Below are 20,192 nucleotides of genomic sequence, written 5' to 3' on the forward strand. Positions count from 1 at the left end.
GTTTATATACACTAAATGGATTTATTATCAAAATATACTTATTTATTCATTTTTTGTTTAATGAATAAATGACATTTTTTATAAATTATGTACAATTGATAAATTTAACATTTTTTTTACTCTTTTCTTGTGCATGTATCTATATAATAGAATTATATAAAAAGACGGGAGAAAATATTATTTAGTGGACTATAACCTTGAAGTCACTTTTTTTACTGTAAAATAGTGTTCTCTCACTTTTTTAACTAATCTTTTGGTGATGCGTAATTGTTGCTCCTGATAAGTGTTGACCACATGAATTAAGTTTGTTGATGAGCTAATTTAAAAACAATTTATCATTTAATGAATTATATATTTATAGAATAAATCATTTTTTATTAACTTTATGTCTCCGGTTTACTTCATCTTTGGCTTATAGAAAAATAAAAATAATCTTATATTTTGTTAAATATATAAATAAATTAAATTTAAAATTGTTTGAATAAATGAAATTATTAAAACTCCTAAATGAGATAATATAAAAGATGTTAGGTTGGAATGAAAAAGAGTAAAGGTTGTTGTAAAATATTGTTATTTTATTGTGGATTTTGTGTATAATTAATAATTAATATTTAGGTAAGTATAATGGAATGGTGGTTTTGACTTTGGTCCATAGATATAGTAGCTTCTATCACGTGACGTGAAAGGATTGCAGCTTCTATCACGTGATCTGTATTAATGTTTTGTATTGATGAAGGTATAGACTATAGTAGGAGGAGTGCGTTGAACTGCGTTGACTGCCATAAATCCTTTTCTCACCGGAATTACCTTAAACGCTGCCGTTTTCAGTCACTACTCCCTTTTCTTTCTCATTTCATCGTAATCTAGGGTTTCATACCCTTTTCGCTCTTCTTTTCTTATTTCAATTTCACTATGAAGAGATTCAGATCGAACGAGGATCTTCACTCATACGCCGCTCATAACAAAGATTCCAATTCCAATTTCAACCGTACGTTTTCTTCTTCACCACATAGAACCACCTTCTACTACAAATCTGATAACGGACACACTTTTTCTTCATCATCGCGCAGAGATCGTGATCGTACTGTGGTCGAGGATCGAGAGGGTTCTAGGATTGTCCGGAAGCGATCGGAGTATGATTTGGACAATTTTGATCGGATTAGGTACAGGGACGGTGGTGGAGATAGGAGTATGATTCATAGGTCTGAGAGTTTCTGTGGATCTAGGAGGGAGGTTCCGAAGGGGTTTCGGTCAGAGAGGGACCGATCACGAACGGAAGGGAGTGTTTCCTCGTGGAGGAGAGGGTTGAAAGATTTTGATGAGAGAGGAGTGAGTAGCAGAACTATAATGGAAGATAGAGTTAATGCCAAGTCCCCAACTTGCTCCAGGGATTCTGAGAGTGATTATTCTAAGAACAGGTGTTCTTCTTCGCCATTAGGGTTGAGAAATGCAAAAGATTCAGAGGGTGACCAATCCGAGAAGAATAAGAAGATTGAGGAGTTGCAACCTAAGAGTGGAAGTAGCAGTGAAATGGAAGAAGGGGAGCTCCAACCCGAACCTGTGCCCGTTGAAGTTAGCCCTGGAATGGGAAGTCAAGAGCAGCATTCTGTTCCTTTGGAGACTGATGACACCGAAGTTCAAAATGAATGCCATGCTAATGTCGCTGATACTGCTATGGATCAAAGACATGAGCTGCTTTCGAGTGAAGAAGAGGTAAAACCTATTGGGAGTTTTGATTCAGAGATGAAAGATGCAGAAAAGGAAGCTGATAAGGTGGTTCCAGATATTCAAGATGATCCAACTGAAAAGTTGATTGTTACTCACAAGGAAAATGACACTGTTACTGAGTGTTTGAAGGATAACAAGAAAGATGAACTTTTGAAGGTTGTTATTGAGTGCAAGGAGGAAAGAAAGAAGGGTGCAGATATGGAGGTTGTGTTGTCTAACGAAGAGGAGGAGCATCATAAGCAGGAGAAGGGTGTGGAACTAGAAACCAGCTCAGCTATTGACAAACCTCAGTTAAAAGATGAAGTCTCAATAGAAAATGAAGCTGCTAAAGAAGAAAATAGAGAAATAATGATGGAGACAGTGGCCAACAACAATGCCAGGGATAAAGGCAAAAGCATCTCTGTTACACCTACCGATGTTGCTCATTCTGCAGAAGATGGCTTATGGATTGACAGAGGACCGAGAGACCTCACAACATGTGCTGCTGATGTTATGGAATTTCCAAGCACAAGAGGTTTCGAGTTGTTTTCAAGATCTTCCATTAGAAAAGTCGAGAAAACGGAGCACTCGGTTCTCAACAAGCAAATGGATGAGAGTCTTGGAATGGAGCAGCTTGATCTTTCTCTTAGTTTGCCAAATGTTCTGTTACCCAATGGTGCTCACGAGACTACAACAATAGTACAAGTCCCTGGATCTCCGAGACAAGCACGGAGTGTGCAGTCTTTAAGTAATACGTTTTGTACTAACTCTGATGGTTTTACTGCATCCATGTCCTTTTCAGGTTCCCAGTCACTCTATCACAACCCTAGCTGTTCTCTAACGAAAAATTCATTGGACTTTGAAAATTCTGTTGGCAGTCGCCCCTTATTCCAGGGAATAGATTGGCAAGCCCTGTCTCAAGGTGATCCCAAAGAAAAAGAAGTTCACTTTTCTCAGAGAGCTTCAATGAACGGAAATGGCTCTTTTCACCAGTCTCAACCATCATGGGGTATTTTAGATGGTCAAGCTGTTAAAGCCCAACAACCTAGGGTTATAGAAGGGAGCTCAAAAATGATTAATGGACTTGAGAAGCAATTCAGTTTTCATAAGCAGCTTTCAGGACAACCAAGATGTCATGATGATGTTAGATCTCCTTCGCAGAGTTTTGGATCTCACGACACTGGATCCAATTATAGTTTTGAGAAAAAGAGGGATGTTGGGGACAGGAATAGTGGTGGGTTGTATCGAACTACTAGCCAGAAGGAACAGGAACATGTACTGAGTGGTGGAGTTGATTTTGTTGAGACAATCATTGCGAAAATAGTTTCCGAACCTGTGCACGTAATGTCCAGAAAGTTCCATGAAATGACTGGACAGTCTGCAGCATGTCTAAAAGAGGGCATTCACGAACTCATGGCGAATGCTGATAAGCATGGGCAGATGCTTGCTTTTCAGAAAGTTCTGCAGAACCGGTCTGATATAACCTTGGAGGTCCTACTGAATTGCCACCGAGTGCAGCTAGAAATCTTTGTTGCTTTAAAAACTGGTTTAACTCATTATCTTCACATAGACAACAGCATTTCATCTTCAGCGTTAGCTCAAACTTTTCTCAACCAAAGATGTAGGAATCTCTCATGTCGAAGTCAGTTGCCTGTGGATGAATGTGATTGCAAGGTTTGTGTGTGGAAGAATGGTTTTTGCAGGGAATGCATGTGTCTTGTGTGTTCCAAGTTTGACAATGCATCAAATACATGTAGTTGGGTAGGGTGTGATGTTTGCCTTCACTGGTGCCATACCGATTGTGGATTGCGGGAATCTTATATTAGGAATGGACACAGTACTACTGGGACAAAAGGGACAACAGAGATGCAGTTTCATTGTATTGCTTGTGATCACCCTTCTGAGATGTTTGGCTTTGTCAAGGAGGTGTTTCAAAATTTTGCAAAAGGCTGGTCAGTTGAAACTCTTCACAAGGAGCTGGAATATGTGAAGAGAATTTTTTCTTCCAGCAAAGATACGAGAGGGAGGCAGCTGCATGAGATTGCGGGTCAAATGCTGCCAATGTTGGCAAATAAGTCTAACCTCCTTGAGGTTTTAAGGCATATCATGTCTTTCCTTTCCAGTAAGTAACAATTTTTTATTTTTACATACTTACACTGTTTGGTTATTTTAATGCTTATAGCCTTATTTAATTAATGAATATTTATCAAGTGAACTGTTTTCTTCGCTAACTCTGCGGTGAACAAATTAGATATATCAGGGTTTGCCTTACTTTGAAGTTTGAACAACCCCATGTTATGATGCTCGGTGTCTTTGATCCATATTGGTTTGAATTACTTCAGATGTTTTTTTTTGCTAACTATGGCCAACAGTTTTTTTCAGTCATCAAGGCCTGTAGTCCTGTTCTTTAATTTTCAGAATAATTAGAAGTTTATAACATAGAGATGTTTTTTGCATGTTCAAGCCATAAAGGTATTCAAAGAAGGAATGGTAGCACTAGTGATTAGTGATGGTGTTTTATCAAAATATCAGACTTGCTCGTGTTTCTGATGTTTACATTTTTTGATGTTTACATTGCTCGTGTTTCTGAAAGCATTATTGCACTGGTTATTGCAGATGGTGGTGATTCTTCCAAACTAGCCATGACAGCAAGTTTTTCTGGGAAGGAACAAGTTAAAGAAAACAATGGAGTAGCTGGGCTGAAATCACGTTATCAAGAAAAGCCACCTTTGTTAGAAAGGCCACCTTTGTTAGAAAGGCCACAGCCACCAAGCATCCTTCATAGCTTTCACCAGAGTGATAAAAGGTCTCTGGTGCAAGAGGTGCAGATGAGTAGTGTCCAAAAGGACTTCGGTTTTGATGAACTGGAGAGCTTAGTCAAAATTAAACAAGCAGAAGCTAAAATGTTTCAAGCACGTGCAGATGATGCAAGAAGAGAAGCTGAAGGGTTGAAACGCATTTCAATCGCAAAGAATGAGAAACTTGAAGAAGAGTATGCTAATCAAATCACCAAGTTGCGATTGGTTGAGACTGAGGAATTGCGTAAACAAAAATTTGAAGAACTCCAAGCATTAGAGAGGGCACATCTGGAATATTTCACCATGAAAATGAGAATGGAGGCAGACATTAAAGATCTTATATCCAAAATGGAAGCTACTAAAAGAAGCCTTGCTGTGTGAGATCAGCTTATCAAAATCTCTAGAATAGTTAATATTTCAGGTCAATGAAATTTTCCATCCTGAAATTTGTAGGATGTAAACCCCACCTTATTGTGCTGAGCTACTGTAGTTCCTGTTCTGTAGGTGTCTTCATTTTTTGCTTTGAAGCTGCTAACCAAAATCTGTACAGAGATTATGACAACAGTTATTAGTCTTATAAAACAATTCCAATTATGTAACCTATTTTAGATTATTATTTAGGCTTTGTTTTGCACAATTGACTGATAAGCTAGCTGATTAAATTAAAACCTTGTGGTCAAATTAGTAGGTCAAAAATTGATTTGGGTGAAATTAAATTTATTAAATCACATTATGATTTATAAGTTATACTTATATTATAATTATTAATTATTTCTAAGTTTGTTGGAGTTTCATTAACCAACAAAACGTTGGTTCTCGTTAGATCCTCAAGATAATAATCAAAATGTCATATATTCGATTTATAGGAGCAATACTTGTTAGATGAGCTAACCACACAACCCAAAGGAAATTAATTCTAGAGCAAGGGGATATCAATAATAAAGAAAGCTTCATTATCATGATTAAACATAAGCATCCAAAAGTATTAGAGTATCACAATGGAGATTGATTTCCCCCTTCTGATTTAGTAACACATTCTTTTTACAATTTATTAGATTTGCATAAATTTAAAATATCAACTTTTTTCTCAAGTCCAATATAACTTTTGAATGATTAAAAAAATTATAATTGTCTCACTAGTTTCAAAAAATGTTCTTAAAATAACAGGTACAACTTTAAAATGCCCATTGTGTATAATATTTGAAGTAATGCAACTACCCTAAACCACAAAGACCCTGCCCTTCAATTTGTTTATTTATTCATTCCTATATATATAAAAACACCATTCTCATCCCTTTTTATCCAATTCAATCAATATTTAGTGTGAAGATTACCAAATCTATCATACAATAAATTCAAACATCAAACAATTCATAAATAATATGAATCATATTACAATTAACATTTTACAGAAAATAATGGCTTGAAATACTTTCAACATATATGAATGCACACTTGCAGTTGCAGGCACTAACCAAACAGATTTCTAACTTCAAATTGTTCTTGTGTCTGACATGTAAATAATATCATGTAACTTCCCTAACCTAAACCTTGGCAACGGAATAATATCACCTAAGCTTTGGTTTTATATAACCAATCAGAACAATCACGTAGGAAATGTTGCATCCTAATCCAAATATGCAGTTGACAGAAACTGTTCTCATATATGATTGAACAGATAACTCTATTTCTTTAAACAGAAACAAATATACCAATAGAATTTATTCCTCATCGATTACTTACTCAAGGCCACTAAATAGAAGAGGAGTATAATGAACTGGCTTCACCTGATTATTCATTATTAGAATAAAACTGTTTCTTTCTTCTTCAACGACTTTCATCTAAGATACCCACAAGACATTTCTCTATTAAGAATTCGGCGTTAACCCAAGCATGGTATTTATCTGATACAAACATTAAGGTTAAGCCTGCACTACAAGTAGTTTTCAAAGAGAAGAAACTCTACATTATGCATGGGGAATAGATGAACATGTCCATGGCACCTAAGCTGCAACTTGAATCATAGATGTGTAACATGCATGAATGAAATGTGAATACCCAGGAAGGGTAAGTGGATATTCCAGTTTCATAACAAGGTTCACGTCAGACCTAGTTAGAAGTTATTCCAGCATGATAAATACAAAAGTATGTAAGATAGTCATTGTTTTTTTATTATATTACTTCGTATTTCTTCCACAATGTTACCTAGCAAATCAAATGCAATGCAATGCGGTCAAACAGACAAAGATCGATATCTACATACTTAAGTTGGGAAATCTCAAAAAGGATACTGAAAAGGGACGTGCAATCTTTTCCCACTGCCTTCATCAACATATCAACACCTGGGAGATTTTTTTGGCAGGAAACGGTTTTGTCAATATCAACATATATTGTTTTCACATTAATTGAAACCAGTATTATATGAATGATCAAAACTACATATGAACTTGCAGATTCAGCAAATAGACATACCTCCAGGGTGAAACTTCATGTACGGAGAAATATTGTAAACGTGACCTTTAAAAACGGTCCACATTTCACCCTCTGTTTGGTGTTTTTTGACTTCATGTATAGAAATAAGTCTCCTGTTTGACTGTCCCTTTAAACCTGGAGTTAGATGAGATTAACACACTACATTACCTCCTATAGTCTTATTCTTCAAAGATGTGATGGCAATTGGCAAGTAAAGAATTAAATACCAGTTAACAGAACCAAGTGGTAAACAAAAACTAAATTTAAAAATATGGTTTCACAACAGCAACGAGCGCAAGTAACGTCTTATATATGCATTACAAGTGGTCCTGCTTGATTTTGGACATAATAAAAAAATTATGCACAGCAAGAAATTAGTACATACTGGCATTGAAATGGAAATATCTTGCACAACAACACAAGAAGAAAATAAAGAATGAACTAAAAGTTTCAATATTTAGGATTGGGGATATTAAAAGATGAATGGAGAGAATAACAAATCCGAAGGCCAAATTTAGAGTAGTGGTGCAAAAATACCATAAAATATATAGGAAATGCCTTTTGCAAGTAGTGCCTTAAGGGTTGGGAGTTGGTACTCTACTTATATGCAACATTGACAGCAAATTTTATTTAGGGGATTTCAAAGGTTCAACTATCTATAATGATCAACCACTAGGCCATAACACTTCCTAGCATTCTTGTCTTCCAAACCACCAAGTAATCAGAAGAACTTTTCAAAAGGGGCAAATGGAATGACTGAAAGATAAATTCAGTGAGCAAACCTGCAAGATCAGGATGTGTTCGGGTAAGCTTGAGCCAATCCATTTGACTATAGCCTTTTTCAAAAGGAACTTTGGCTCGAGCTTTTGGCTTTGTGCTGGAATTCTTCTGTCCTGGAGACTTCTGAATCGAATTCTGAGAATCACTTGGTACTGATTTTGTGATTGATTCAATCGGTTGACTTGAAGTTGTGTTAATTACACTGAAAGATAAAGAACCAACTGTGTCCTCCTTTTTAGTGTTGGAATCATTTGGTAACCCACCCTTCCACAGGAAACTACTGTCCTGACTACTACTAGTTTCATTTGAGGATTCTTCTTTTATAGAAATATCAGCAACATTCGAAACAAGCTTGTTTGATTGTTCAAGACTGTCCTTATCAATAGGTGAACTGACCTATAAAATCATGACATCAAGTTAGAAGGACATGCTAGATATTGTGATGCTGGTTTTAAACTGCACTTTACAACCGCAATTGCGGGTTTTAGTGTCTCCGTGACTACATCATGGCTGCAATTCGGCAATTGTGGTAAACATAACATAACTGCAACCACAACTTAAAACCATATGCATGACCAACAATCATTTAGTTTGCATTGTAAAATTTAAAAATGTCAAATAAATATCAAAACACTACAAAGGCAGATGGTGTAAACGTGGAGCAATAAGACATAGTAAAAAAACGGGTGTGATGTTACTATCCAGAAAATGGCATTGATCTTAATTCTTAGTCATACCTGACAAAATGTGAAATCATTATCAGCGTCCATTTTAGACCGCACCTCACCGCAATTCTAAGTAAGGTTTATTTGTTTCAGAAGCTGCAATTAAATTGTGCAATAAGAAGAATGCCAAAATCATAACAATGACATTAAATATATAAATAATATATAAAACAGAAAATGCTAATGGCACTGAAATTTATTAAAGAAGCAGAATAAATAAAATCATAAAGATGTCTGAAACGGACTTGTCTAAAATCTAAATACTTGTCAAATTTCTAAAGCTAAAGATCTAGTGCAATCAATTTATTATTTCTCAATTAATCGGTCTTTTTATAATAAAACTCCTTCAGGTAGGTAACTTCACACAAATTAAGGACGATGGTTAATATTGTTAGTAACTTAGTATCATTCAATTTGTGAATAATTGGATTAAGTTTTTCAAAATTGCTGTATTGTGATTCGTTCAACTTCACTTACACTCAATCAATTACAGATTTTATATTTCCAATCAATTAATGTAAAGGTATTTCAGAAACAAGAGTAACTAATAATACACAAAACAATTTGAAAGTGTGTGTATCAGAAAAACAAAATTAAAATGCAAAATGGTATTATAAATTTGAGCTAATATCTTATACTCTCCTCCGTTTGTAGTACTAATATTAATCTGAGCTAATACTAATTTGATCTATATCTATCGTTCTAGAACTTGAAAACAACAATAATTGCTTAAAATAAAAGGAATAAGAATTTTGTTAAAAGCAGAGAGAGAAAAAGTGGAATGAAAGGAAGGAGCATAGTTATAAAGGAAAAGGAATGGGGAATTGGATATAATGAAGATAAGAAGCTTCGATCATAGCGGAATGGATTACGAAAATCAGAAAAAGAAAACGAAGAAGAAAAAGAATAACGAAAAAGAAAGACGAAAAAGAAAAAGAAAAACTCACTAACTAAGCTCCGTCTTCTTCTCGTTTCTGTGTCTGTCTGGTCAGAGAAGGAGGGTGCGCGAATAAAAGAGGACCACCACTTTTTTCCATGGGCCTTTCATGGCCCATTCAAAAGCCCAAATAAATTAACACTAAAAAATCACTATTTATTTCATTCGTGGTTGTCCTATAATCATTCAATATTAAAGAATAAATTGCATTAACTTTCAACACTTGGGTTATGTACGACTCATCTTAGGGTAGACTCACATTGATGTTGTTATATTTTATTAAACACCATCATGAAATACTAGTAGTATAAGACACTACTAGATTCCTAAGGTGAATTCGATTTCTGAGAGTGACACTTGTTGAGAAGAGACGAGAATATACTCTTGGTAGTACCAAAAGATAACAACATCATGAAAAATATATGTTAGGTATGTGTGCACAAAATAGAGAAATGTTACACTTCACTCCTCTATAGATACAACTCAGTTATCACTTAATACCATCCCTCTATCTTCTTTTATTGCCACTCAATATCTTATACTTACTCATTATTTCACTTTTAGGATTCATGTGATAATGTTTTATTATTTGTGCCCAACAAATCTGCAATTGCATCATGAAACATTGTTCCAACACCAAGTTCAAAAACACTACTTAAAAGTTAAAACCAATGAGAAAAACAAAAAGGCCATAGTACAAAACAAACTTTAACTCAATGGTCAAAAAAATACAGTATGACATTGGAATAATCAAATATGAAAAGGCTGAGCTCTGATTATGAGATATTTGCATTCTGCAATGATTGGCATGCTACTGAACCTGCCGATGTGCGCATAACATGCTCCCCGAGTATCGCAACACATGATGCATCTGTCTTCAGATGAGGCTGCACCAATTCCCATACCTTCTTCTTTTGAAGCTGCAAGTTTGTCACACAATAACAATAAGTTCCATATAGAAAAGGCATATATTACACTGTTAAAAGACTTATGATACCCACTCAAGGGGGGTCATTATCTATATTCCTTTTCAAGGTTTTTGAAATCTCAAGTTGTAATCAGTGACGAATAAAGAATTTCAAGTCGCGGAGGCAATAGTAATACACAAAAATGTGCAGCATTAAAAATAAGCTAAAATCTTTATGGCCGAAAAACTGCACTTATTAAGCTATATGCAGGTCCGTCGTCCCTAGGTGTAATCAATGCCTTGTTGCCAATAGTACATTTTTTCTATATTATGCACAACTGACAACTATTGTTGAAGACATAAACCGTATGAACTAAGCTAAAAACAGTATTGAATAAGTGCTTAATTAAGTTGTTTATCCAAACATGTCATTTGGTACTTGTTTTTTTGTAAAAGATAAATAGTTTAATTTTAGAACATTCGTATTTAACTAGTCAATCATAGTAATTATTCAAGTAGAGTTCTTACCTGATTTGGAGTGGCAGCATCAGGTTGATTATCCTTTTCATCTTCTGATCCAAACCATATTCTTTCACCGGGGATTGCTTCCTCGGGAGGGAACAGAAGTTCAACATTCTCATGCTTCGCATCAGAAGCAGCCATGAGCATTCCGCTAGACTTGACGCCACGCATATTCCTTGGCTTCAGATTGGCAAGAACAATAACCCTTTTGCCCTACACATTTGCCTTTGTATTTGTTAAATTGTACAGAGAAACACAACTATATCACTACATCATATAATTTTTGCAGCATCATCATATACACACAGAAAAGCAACTACTTAGCAGTCAAAACATTGTCCATGAAATCCATCATTGTATATTTTATTTGTTAGCCGAAAGTGTCTTGCTCATAGCCTCATACAATGCACCTTTGAATTAGCATCAAGTAATGCTATTCGTAGTAAAGTTAGATAATATACATTTTTTTGGATAACAGGGTGTATTGCTCAGAGAATGTACATTGTACTTGGTATCAAGTAACACAGTTCACAGTTAAGTTAGAAAACCAGTTTCTTTCCCAGACTGATATTCATCTGTAGAAACTCTCTCACTACATACACAACATCACCCTCTTTCCTGGTACAGAACTCAACCAATAAAACACCAAATCGCTGAAGTACAAAATTTACCATTATGAGAAAGGCCTACCCAAATCCATCGCTATGTTCAAACCCTTAAGTCGTCCCTTTCATGAAAAATTTAAATAACTTTTAGGTTTGATTACTCTGGCTCTTATACAACCAAAAAATAAAAAGGGTCCCTAAACTTATGAAAATTCGTAATTGAGTCACTCATACACATTTCTATCGAAGTTCTGTTAAAAACATGGGGGGTTTGAATTTTCTTAATGTGCAAGGACATGTATTTAAACTTACTCGTAAAAGTCTTTTGTCAAACCGCTAACGACACTGATATGTTAAGATTTTGGGAATCACCAAAACTGCATTTGGACAACAATTGCAGCCACATTTATCCTTAATGTCAATGTTTTGGGAGTCTCCGAAACCACACTCGTTACTCAAAACCTTGGTCAAACATAAACCCAAATCCAATTACTGAACAATAGTCCGCAACATAAATTAAGTACATGTGAAATCCAAACTGAAACAGAAACACTCCCAATCAAGTAATGAAATCCTCCATCACTGGAAAAAGAGACATATGTTGAAGGCTGGACTATACTTTTGTTCATTAAAAACATACCTAACTTTGATTTTAGGCTCAGTGATTTATTCTTTTGGGTTTTGGTCATTATATAATCCAAAATTTGGTTTAAATCCCTGTTCATAACTTGACTTATCATATTAATTACTAAAAACATATTGAAAATAGTTAAAAATGAAGAGAAAAATAAAGAATTTATAAAAAAAAAGAGAGAACCTGAAGTTGTTCAATAGGAATATATTTGACAAGGCCACTGCAAATGAGTCTAGGTTGATTTTCACCAATATCAACCTCTTCAACATAAAGAGAATCAGCCTCATCATGCTTCCATGCTTTGACAATCATCCCAACCCTTATGTCAAGCAACCCTGCCGTATCCTTAATGGTGTTGGTGCTACTGCTACTGTTTTCATTTTCAAGAGTGATTGGTGTGGGTTGTTGAGTAGAAGTGCAAAATGAGGAGAACCCAGATGGTGAATTTGTGATTGGTGATGATGAAATAGAGAAAGATGGGAACTTGGAATGAAAAGGAGTGGGAATAGGAAGAAAGGAGCGATGGGTGGAAGTGGTAGTAGACTTCTTCAATAAGGAGGAAAGAGAGAGAATAACATTGCCACCACCTTTCAAAGCATTTGCCATTCTGATTATTGTGTTGTATCTTTGTTTTCGTTGGAGGGAGAAGAATAGAAGATAAAGTAATATGTATTTTAGTTCAATAAAACTAGATAATGAAGAGTAATGAAATTAGGCATTGATAAGAATGAAAAGCTTTTTGAAACAGCTTTTCTACAAAAATGCGTTTGCCGGGAGTCGAACCCGGGTCTATTGCTTGGAAGGCAATTATCCTAACCGTTGGACTACAAACGCCTCATGCATACATGTGAAATACTATACAATAATTTCAATTCGATGAATAAGATGAGAGGATGAGAAAAGTATAAAGGAGTTCATTCATCTTACTAAGGAGGGAACAAGGAAGATGTGCATAAATGAACTCTCCTTAATTTAGAACATAGATAATTGTATTGCATATTTAACTAATTAAAAGTGTATAAGCTAAGAGTTAAAGGTTGTTTGTTAGTAAGTCAAATGATTAAATCAAATCTGTTTGATAAGATTGGTCAATAAGTTAATTGATCTGTAAAATGAAATAAGCTTATATCTTATAAGCACATAAATTATTAAAAGTTATCTCAAAAGTAAGCGTATGTATCAAACATTTATAGTTAACTAAATCATAAGTTATTGGATGATATTACAAAACACACTTAAATATTCTGATGTTTTTTATAGCCAAAGTTTTTTTTTGTAGAGTTAAAGTTTAGGTGTATACGCTTAATAACCTATTTAGTAGAATCTAAATCTAGTAGCTTTGATTGGTGATTAGAAAGTCAACCTCATTGATTTGAGACTAAGTTTTGAGAGCAATTCAGAACATTTAGTCTCAAATCAAGCTTGCCACTGCCGTTAAAACATCATTTTTGAGCAATGTCTCGACGTTTCATTTTCGAATCAGTTTAGTCACACCCTCTTAATGGAGAGGATCCTAACTCCTTAATACTGGCATGCTAAACGGAACTTTAGTGGCTAATCTTGCATCTACTTGTCTGCATTTTAACACAGAACAGTCGAAACTCGAACCCTTCAAGCACACTTAGTGATACTAAACAAATATGTACTGTCTCAGGAATGAGCTACTCAGCACATGCAAGAACAAAACACATTAGAAAGAGGGATGCTATACAATGAGGCCATTCAATAATATACATGCAAAATCCACACCAAGACACTACCAAATGGCTTCCAGCCACTCATCTCAACCCGAAAATCTCTTCAGCACAACAATGTATTGAAGAGGAAAAATGAAAAAAATAAGGATCAGGGATTCCATTCCAGAAGAATTACGACCTGCAAAACACCATATCCACAACATCAAAATTTTGATGGTAACAATTGAGAGGCGAACAGATATCTCTCAATCCACCACAGGAGATTTGAGTCAGTTCAACAAAAACACAATCTCTGTATCCTAAATGTCTAACTTGGGCATGCCTGGATGATATTCATTCAAAATTTCAAAGTGGACGATGAACTGAACTGGCACTCACCAATATTTTTATATGTCTGCGAAGTTGGTAGTGCAGGTAATGACATCTCTGTAAAACTCCAAATAGACTAGAGTTCAGCAAATGTAAAAGAAAAGGGATACCAACTAGTGCATGAAAATGGAACAAACAACCAAATCATAGTAACTTTGTCCAAGGCTCCAAGCACATACCAGGTGCACAGAGAGACACAGATGTAATTGACGATGACGAAGGCCAGGGCGCAACAACATTGTCACTCAAATCACATGTAAAGCTAATGCCTGATGAATTGTCTGATATCACGTTTGCAGGCAAACTTCGAAGTAGACATCCTGCATATAAACCTACATCTCTTAATATATGCTCTAAAACATATTCATTTTTCTTCTTGTTTCTATCCTATAGAACTATATAAGTACAACCAAGATTGTATTCTAATAAGTGTAAAGTCACATTGAAATATGAGGGAGGAATTATTGGAATAACTTGAGCAACACCCCCTGCCCCTATGGGCTTGCTTCTAGGGTGGAGTTCGGCACATTCATTCTAAACATGGTATTGAAGTCTATCACAATATTCGGCAGCCTGCAAATGTCTAATCCTAGGTGTGATGGGGTGTTAAGTCTTAAAGTCTCACATTAGTTGAATATATGATGAATGGACCATATATAATAACTTGCAACCTGGCCCAAGTATGCATCTCTCATATCCTCCCACATGCCAGGTTCAACTAACAAATCCTAATCCACCACCCTTAAAAAAAATATGGGAAATGATTCTTTAAATAGCATAAAATAGTTAGCAAACAGAATTTATATCACAAATTCGGAAGCCCCAGTAACCAAATCCATGAGTTTGGTGAACCAAATTGTAAATAAATAATTGGATTGAAGATAACAGCAGTGAATAAGCACAAGGAGTAGAAAAGGCAGCGAACCTTCTGGGAGTCCATACGCTGCACCAGGGCCATGCAAGCACAACAAAAAAGGAGCTAGATCAGAGAAATTAAAAGAATGATTGTTGGAAGAAAATAAGAATATCAATGAATGGGGTAGGATAAATACCTGGTAAGCTGAAATCATTCAAATCAACATCACAAAGCTCATAAACATTGGTCAATACTCCACCTTTACGTAACATGGATCCAAAAAGTGTTGCACATATTATAGCTTGTTTATTTGTAATTAACATTTGCTTTTGTAGCCATGCAATATATGTGTGTAATGAATTACAGCAGGAAGGGCTAGGGGCAGCTAAATTCTGGCATGCACTAATTACTTCTGAAGGTTCCTTAAAAGTTAAAGGACAAACTGCACAAGCAAGACTTTCTTCGTGAGAAGAGTTAAAACAACAGCATGAAACAGTTATCATTCAATTTGTGGAACACATAAAAACTTTAAATATATGTCACGATTCACAGCTACATTATTTTGCAGGTAAATCCTTCTCATAGTTTGCCATAATGGAAACTTATTGAATTTTTAAAATGCTCAGGACAGTTATTTATATACAACTTTCTAAGTCCTAGCAATATTAGGTTGTTGTCCACAATAAAATAAACAAAAATTCCAACTCTTTCTTATTGGGATTTGGGACCTAATCTCTCCTTTTCCAAACAAAAAGTAGACATAGCTGAAGAAGCTCCCAAGTAAGAGGACAAAAGTATCCAGAACAGTAAAACAACACCACAAGAAATAATTCAATAATGTTAACAATGAGGTAAACTCAGACCATAGATATAAAATTACTAAAAGCATTAAACTTTGCCTATATTACAGTGCCGCTATATTCATTAATGAGATGATCAATCAACCACACAAAAGATAATTTCAAAAACAGATACATTGACAAACTTCCCAAAATACAAATATATTACATTAAGAATTAAGCTACCTAGTTAAACAGTGTACCTTTGTTGACTTTGCAGGCAGATAGTATCCGAAATGCGGTATCTGCAGCCTCAAATGACAGTTTTTTGGAAATATATGAATAAACCACACCTTTACAGTCATTAAGATAATCAGTGTGATTCATTTCCCGGGCCACATTTTCATTATCATTGAACATCATTTGTCTGCCAGAAATCTGGAGTGCTGCATCCATTATTGCAGGCTGGCAAATAGGTCTACAACACTCTTTAAGCTGATCAATAGTGCTGCAAGCCTCAAGTAATTTACTTGTGTTGACAGTTTTTTCAAAGGTAGAAACATCCTTCACAGGGCATGACCCACCTGTGAAATTAGACGATTTTATGGAACAAAGGGTAGGGAGCGTACTATTTGCCGCTCTACCGGCTAACACGCTCATGATATCAGAAAAACAATGATCAGCAACTGTATCTGGCAAAACCAATTGATCAGTTTTGTTGCTGAAGAAACCCTGGAAGATGTGAATTAAACTACTAAACTGTGGGCAACATATAACATTCCCGACAAGGGGTGCTAAAGGCGCAGAGCAATCAGCTGCTGTTTTATCCAGGATAATTGATAGTTCTGAATTTGAAAAGTTTACAGGGCATTTACCAGATAAAATTGGTTCGTATCTGGTTGGGAAAATAGGGTACATTGGTGGCAAAGGCTCAATGGGATACGTATATTTCGGTATGACAGCAGGCGATATATCTATGGGATCAAAGAGTCCAGGTTCTTCCGAAATCGGTTCCTTAGCGAACTCTAAAAGAGAAGAAGGTTGTCGAGCTTGGATACGTGTTTCTTGTGCAGTCACATATTGCAAAATAGGAAAGCAGATGAAAAAAAGAAATAGCTGGCAGCACAAATAACCTAGAACAAAATAATGATCAATTATGAAAGGGATTATTAATAGATTATATATACATAATGCAAGCAAATAATTGATGACATAAATGAAACTAGATCTAATAAAGACTTAAAACGAATCATGAATGAAATTGTTGATACACATGAGATTAATATCTAATATGAAAGTGTAAAGTAGTTTAGTGATTACCTTTGTAAGAAATAGAAAGTTGAAAGAAGCCCATAAGTAGTTATAGTAACTCTGTGAGCATAGAGTTATAGAAATGAGAAGAGAAAGAAGTAAAGAAGTAAAGAAGTAAAGAAGTAAAGAAGTAATAATAGTAATACCTGAAACTCCAATGTTGGGATCTGTCATTGGAAACTAGTTTGATACCTTCAACATAGTTAGAAGAAGTTGAAGAGAGGACAATGTTCACGACTCTGTTACAACCATTGCACTCATTACATGTGGAATAATCGACATTTTTCTGCTTTTTCAAACCCCATGCGCTTTATTTCTACAAATTTGTTGTATCACATTTACATAGTTCAGGTGAACTGTATACATGTTTCATTCCCCTCAAATAATGTCTTAGGTTCGAGTTTTGTAAATGGAAAAAATATCCGCTGTGAGAGTTAGTGTCACATATTCGTGGATGTTGTCGGATCAGATTGTCTCCAGTGCGAAACACATTTACATAGTTCAGTTAAAACAAATGAGGTTATAAATGCATTAGTTATAAGTATACATATATTTCATAAAGTGAACAACATTAGAGCTATAACGTTATTTTTAATTGAATAAAAATATTTTTATTGTATCACTCTTATTTTTTGACTTTTGTTCTTAAATAAGAACAATTTTTTGTTATTCTTAACAAATGGAAAAGGAGAATAGAGGTAGATGTTGTAAAAAAAGTAGATATTGTTGGAGCCAAATAAGAATAAGAATAATATTTGTCATTGTGAGAAAAAATAGATATTATTCTTATTTCATATAAAATTGTAATAATTTATAAAATAATGTGTGAGACCCAATAAAAAAAATGAAGATATTACTTGATTGTGGATGATCTTATAAGCTAAACTTATTTTATTTAAACCTATCAATTAGCCTATAAACTAACTATCAAAAAATCTATTTTATCAACTAGCTTCTAAGCCCATGGTTTTCCCACCTCATTTAACTCACAACTAATAATCTCTCATCTAATTTATACTCTAGTTGTGCCAAGCATGGATTATATGTACCAACATTTGAGATTTTTTTCTTCTTATATTACTCTCACAATCAATAATAATTAACTTATTTTACTTGAAATATAGTCATTCAACATTATTGGTAACATTAATGCTAACAATCTCTTTTATTTTATTCTCTTCTATTCATTATATGTCTTTTATTTAATTGATTGTGATATATAAATGACAAATGATACACTCATAATAAACAAATATTAAATTCTTTCATATTTTTTTGGGTAGAAAAAGGTTGTATTCATTTGTCGTAGAATAATTATTTTTGGACATGAAGAGCCAACTAGTTTGGTTCACAACCACAAATAAGTTATTGATATGAGTGATAGGAGAAAGTATTTATAAAATCTAGTTTTGAAACATAGATGAGGCTATTTAATAATTGTGTCAAAAAAGAGAAGGCATGTATGAGCAAATTCTTGTGTACACACATGTTGTGCCAAGTGCCAACAACATCAACTAACGAGTTCTGTCCCTACTTCGGCTCCACTTCAATATCATCATTCATATCTTTTTTGCCTGCAAATGCACGCCACAAAAAAGAACCCATGTTCATCCATTAATGATCTAGTGGTGTAAGGTCTCACTGTATCCTCAAGGTCGATGGTTCGATTCATGAGAACGATACTTATTTGGAGAGACAATCACAAACCTCGAAAGAAATTAACTTCTTAACTAAAAAGATGAGATACTATCGGTAGTATCAAAAGAATCAGCATTGCCTTAGTGAGTCTCATCTCATGAAAGAGTCACCCCACTGCTGCAATCACTACTTTTGCCCCAAATATTCACCATTAAAAGCATGGCTAGTAACTACTCTGAATAGCACAGGAGAAATGGAGATCATCTGTTCCACTTTTTTGTGTTTCATTGTGTCCTAATCCAATGAAAGTTTGACACATACTTAAAAAGAAAATTAAAAAAAATATAACATAATATTTTTATGTGATTTAGTGAAATATGATTGACTTGGAACATAGAACAAAAAGATTTTAGGACAGAAGATCCTACTTCACCACACGAGGTACCTTATTGGTTTTTAATAAGAAAAAAATATATTTCTCCCCACAAAATCAACCTATACCTACACATAAAGGGTGGCACATACCATATGGAAATATTTTAGCTATTAATGATTTATAAACTATATATGTCACTCTATTATACACATCATACAGTAAATTATACTCACCAGAAATTTAAGTTTATTATACTGAACGCCATTCTTTAAAAAATATTATACAAATCTCCCCTTCGAGAAATCAGTACAATTACACTCACTTTTCTTTTCTTACTGAGATATCCAACCATATAATAAATGTATATAAGTTAAGGGAAAATTGTGTATATATAAAAAAAGATCCTATGTAATTTTAATTAAACTCTAGAGGTGATATTTAACAAAAGATATATATATATATATATATATATATAATGTTATAACCACCAAAGTACACCCCCATTCATTCCTGTATGCAACTTTGTTAACATCTTTGACTGAATTTTTGGCAAAAATGAGACAATGGCACCTAGAAAGGTGACTAAATCAAAACAAGTATTGCATTTACAAGTAAAAAACAAGTAATTGGAATGAGACTCATATCCATTACCGTAGAAAGAAGTGATGTTAAAAAACAAATAAAAAGTCGCATACAATAACACTCATATATAAAGTGTAGCACTGTTTAAAACATTAATGTAATGAGTTTTTTATTAAATTTATTTGTTTTTGGATGAATGGATGGCAAAGAGTTGAATATGTGATGTTATCTTGTTTCTACTCTGAGACTAGTGACTAGTCATTATCTTTGCCAAGGAGAACTTCAACTTTTAGCTGCAAGCTTAAGTCATGTCCTTGCTTTGGCTTTCTCATCTGAATATTGTCCATACATTGGAGATTTTATTTTCTTCAAATCATATACTCAAACTATAATACACTCTCACTTTAATTTTATCTTCAGAATAAATGAAAGAGCACCCCTTAGTAATACATACAAGTGTATTTATGTTTTTTATACTATTATTTATGACTAAATTT

General features: G+C 34.4%; 4 protein-coding genes, 1 long non-coding RNA gene and 1 other non-coding gene across 7 annotated transcripts; 1 reads left to right on the forward strand and 5 right to left on the reverse strand.

Moving 5' to 3' along the window:
- On the forward strand, nucleotides 761–4,905 carry LOC109325654 (protein OBERON 4-like). Of its 2 annotated transcripts, XM_019558143.1 has the most exons (3): nucleotides 761–1,362; nucleotides 1,456–3,829; nucleotides 4,324–4,905. In XM_019558143.1, exons 1-3 carry the CDS (start codon nucleotides 913–915, stop codon nucleotides 4,884–4,886), a joined length of 3,387 nt encoding a protein of 1,128 aa, XP_019413688.1. In that variant the 5' UTR covers nucleotides 761–912; the 3' UTR covers nucleotides 4,887–4,905. The 2 variants fall into 2 exon arrangements, with proteins under 2 accessions (XP_019413688.1, XP_019413687.1); XM_019558142.1 differs by having other exon boundaries at nucleotides 761–3,829.
- On the reverse strand, nucleotides 4,661–5,167 carry LOC109325655. Its single transcript, XR_002105173.1, has 2 exons — nucleotides 4,973–5,167; nucleotides 4,661–4,793 (listed from the first exon to the last, which is right to left on the reverse strand). It is a non-coding gene; the product is annotated as an uncharacterized LOC109325655 (long non-coding RNA).
- Nucleotides 6,075–9,496, reverse strand: LOC109363171 (cytochrome b5 domain-containing protein RLF). Its single transcript, XM_019609329.1, has 6 exons — nucleotides 9,430–9,496; nucleotides 8,495–8,578; nucleotides 7,760–8,153; nucleotides 6,978–7,112; nucleotides 6,797–6,847; nucleotides 6,075–6,409 (listed from the first exon to the last, which is right to left on the reverse strand). Exons 2-6 carry the CDS (start codon nucleotides 8,525–8,527, stop codon nucleotides 6,333–6,335), a joined length of 690 nt encoding a protein of 229 aa, XP_019464874.1. The 5' UTR covers nucleotides 8,528–8,578; nucleotides 9,430–9,496; the 3' UTR covers nucleotides 6,075–6,332.
- LOC109325780 (aminoacyl tRNA synthase complex-interacting multifunctional protein 1) lies at nucleotides 10,029–14,491 on the reverse strand. Its single transcript, XM_019558337.1, has 4 exons — nucleotides 14,486–14,491; nucleotides 12,271–12,694; nucleotides 10,855–11,061; nucleotides 10,029–10,339 (listed from the first exon to the last, which is right to left on the reverse strand). The coding sequence occupies exons 2-4, from the start codon at nucleotides 12,691–12,693 to the stop codon at nucleotides 10,196–10,198; spliced, it is 774 nt and encodes a 257-aa protein (XP_019413882.1). The 5' UTR covers nucleotide 12,694; nucleotides 14,486–14,491; the 3' UTR covers nucleotides 10,029–10,195.
- TRNAG-UCC lies at nucleotides 12,850–12,921 on the reverse strand. The gene has a single exon. It is a non-coding gene; the product is annotated as a tRNA-Gly (tRNA).
- LOC109325779 (uncharacterized GPI-anchored protein At1g61900-like) lies at nucleotides 13,763–17,190 on the reverse strand. Its single transcript, XM_019558336.1, has 7 exons — nucleotides 17,109–17,190; nucleotides 16,052–16,921; nucleotides 15,206–15,451; nucleotides 15,079–15,096; nucleotides 14,333–14,473; nucleotides 14,163–14,210; nucleotides 13,763–13,962 (listed from the first exon to the last, which is right to left on the reverse strand). Exons 1-7 carry the CDS (start codon nucleotides 17,140–17,142, stop codon nucleotides 13,871–13,873), a joined length of 1,449 nt encoding a protein of 482 aa, XP_019413881.1. The 5' UTR covers nucleotides 17,143–17,190; the 3' UTR covers nucleotides 13,763–13,870.

The sequence above is a fragment of the Lupinus angustifolius genome, chromosome LG13 (genome assembly GCF_001865875.1).
Source record: "Lupinus angustifolius cultivar Tanjil chromosome LG13, LupAngTanjil_v1.0, whole genome shotgun sequence".
NCBI lineage: Eukaryota > Viridiplantae > Streptophyta > Magnoliopsida > Fabales > Fabaceae > Lupinus > Lupinus angustifolius.

Coding starts and splice junctions, on each gene's coding strand:
- LOC109363171 (XM_019609329.1), bottom strand. CDS start 8,527: ATGGACGCTGATAATGATTTCACATTTTGTCAG. Junction 6,848..6,977: donor CATGAAGTTTCACCCTGGAG/GTATGTCTATTT, acceptor AAAATCTCCCAG/GTGTTGATATGTTGATGAAG. Junction 6,410..6,796: donor AGATTGCACGTCCCTTTTCA/GTATCCTTTTTG, acceptor TGTTTGTATCAG/ATAAATACCATGCTTGGGTT.
- LOC109325779 (XM_019558336.1), bottom strand. CDS start 17,142: ATGGGCTTCTTTCAACTTTCTATTTCTTACAAAG. Junction 16,922..17,108: donor ACTTTCTATTTCTTACAAAG/GTAATCACTAAA, acceptor ATTTTGTTCTAG/GTTATTTGTGCTGCCAGCTA. Junction 15,452..16,051: donor TGCCTGCAAAGTCAACAAAG/GTACACTGTTTA, acceptor TTGCTTGTGCAG/TTTGTCCTTTAACTTTTAAG.
- LOC109325654 (XM_019558142.1), top strand. CDS start 913: ATGAAGAGATTCAGATCGAACGAGGATCTTCACTCATACGCCGCTCAT. Junction 3,830..4,323: donor TATCATGTCTTTCCTTTCCA/GTAAGTAACAAT, acceptor TGGTTATTGCAG/ATGGTGGTGATTCTTCCAAA.
- LOC109325780 (XM_019558337.1), bottom strand. CDS start 12,693: ATGGCAAATGCTTTGAAAGGTGGTGGCAATGTTATTCTCTCTCTTTCC. Junction 11,062..12,270: donor TTCCTATTGAACAACTTCAG/GTTCTCTCTTTT, acceptor GCAAATGTGTAG/GGCAAAAGGGTTATTGTTCT. Junction 10,340..10,854: donor ATGCTGCCACTCCAAATCAG/GTAAGAACTCTA, acceptor ACAAACTTGCAG/CTTCAAAAGAAGAAGGTATG.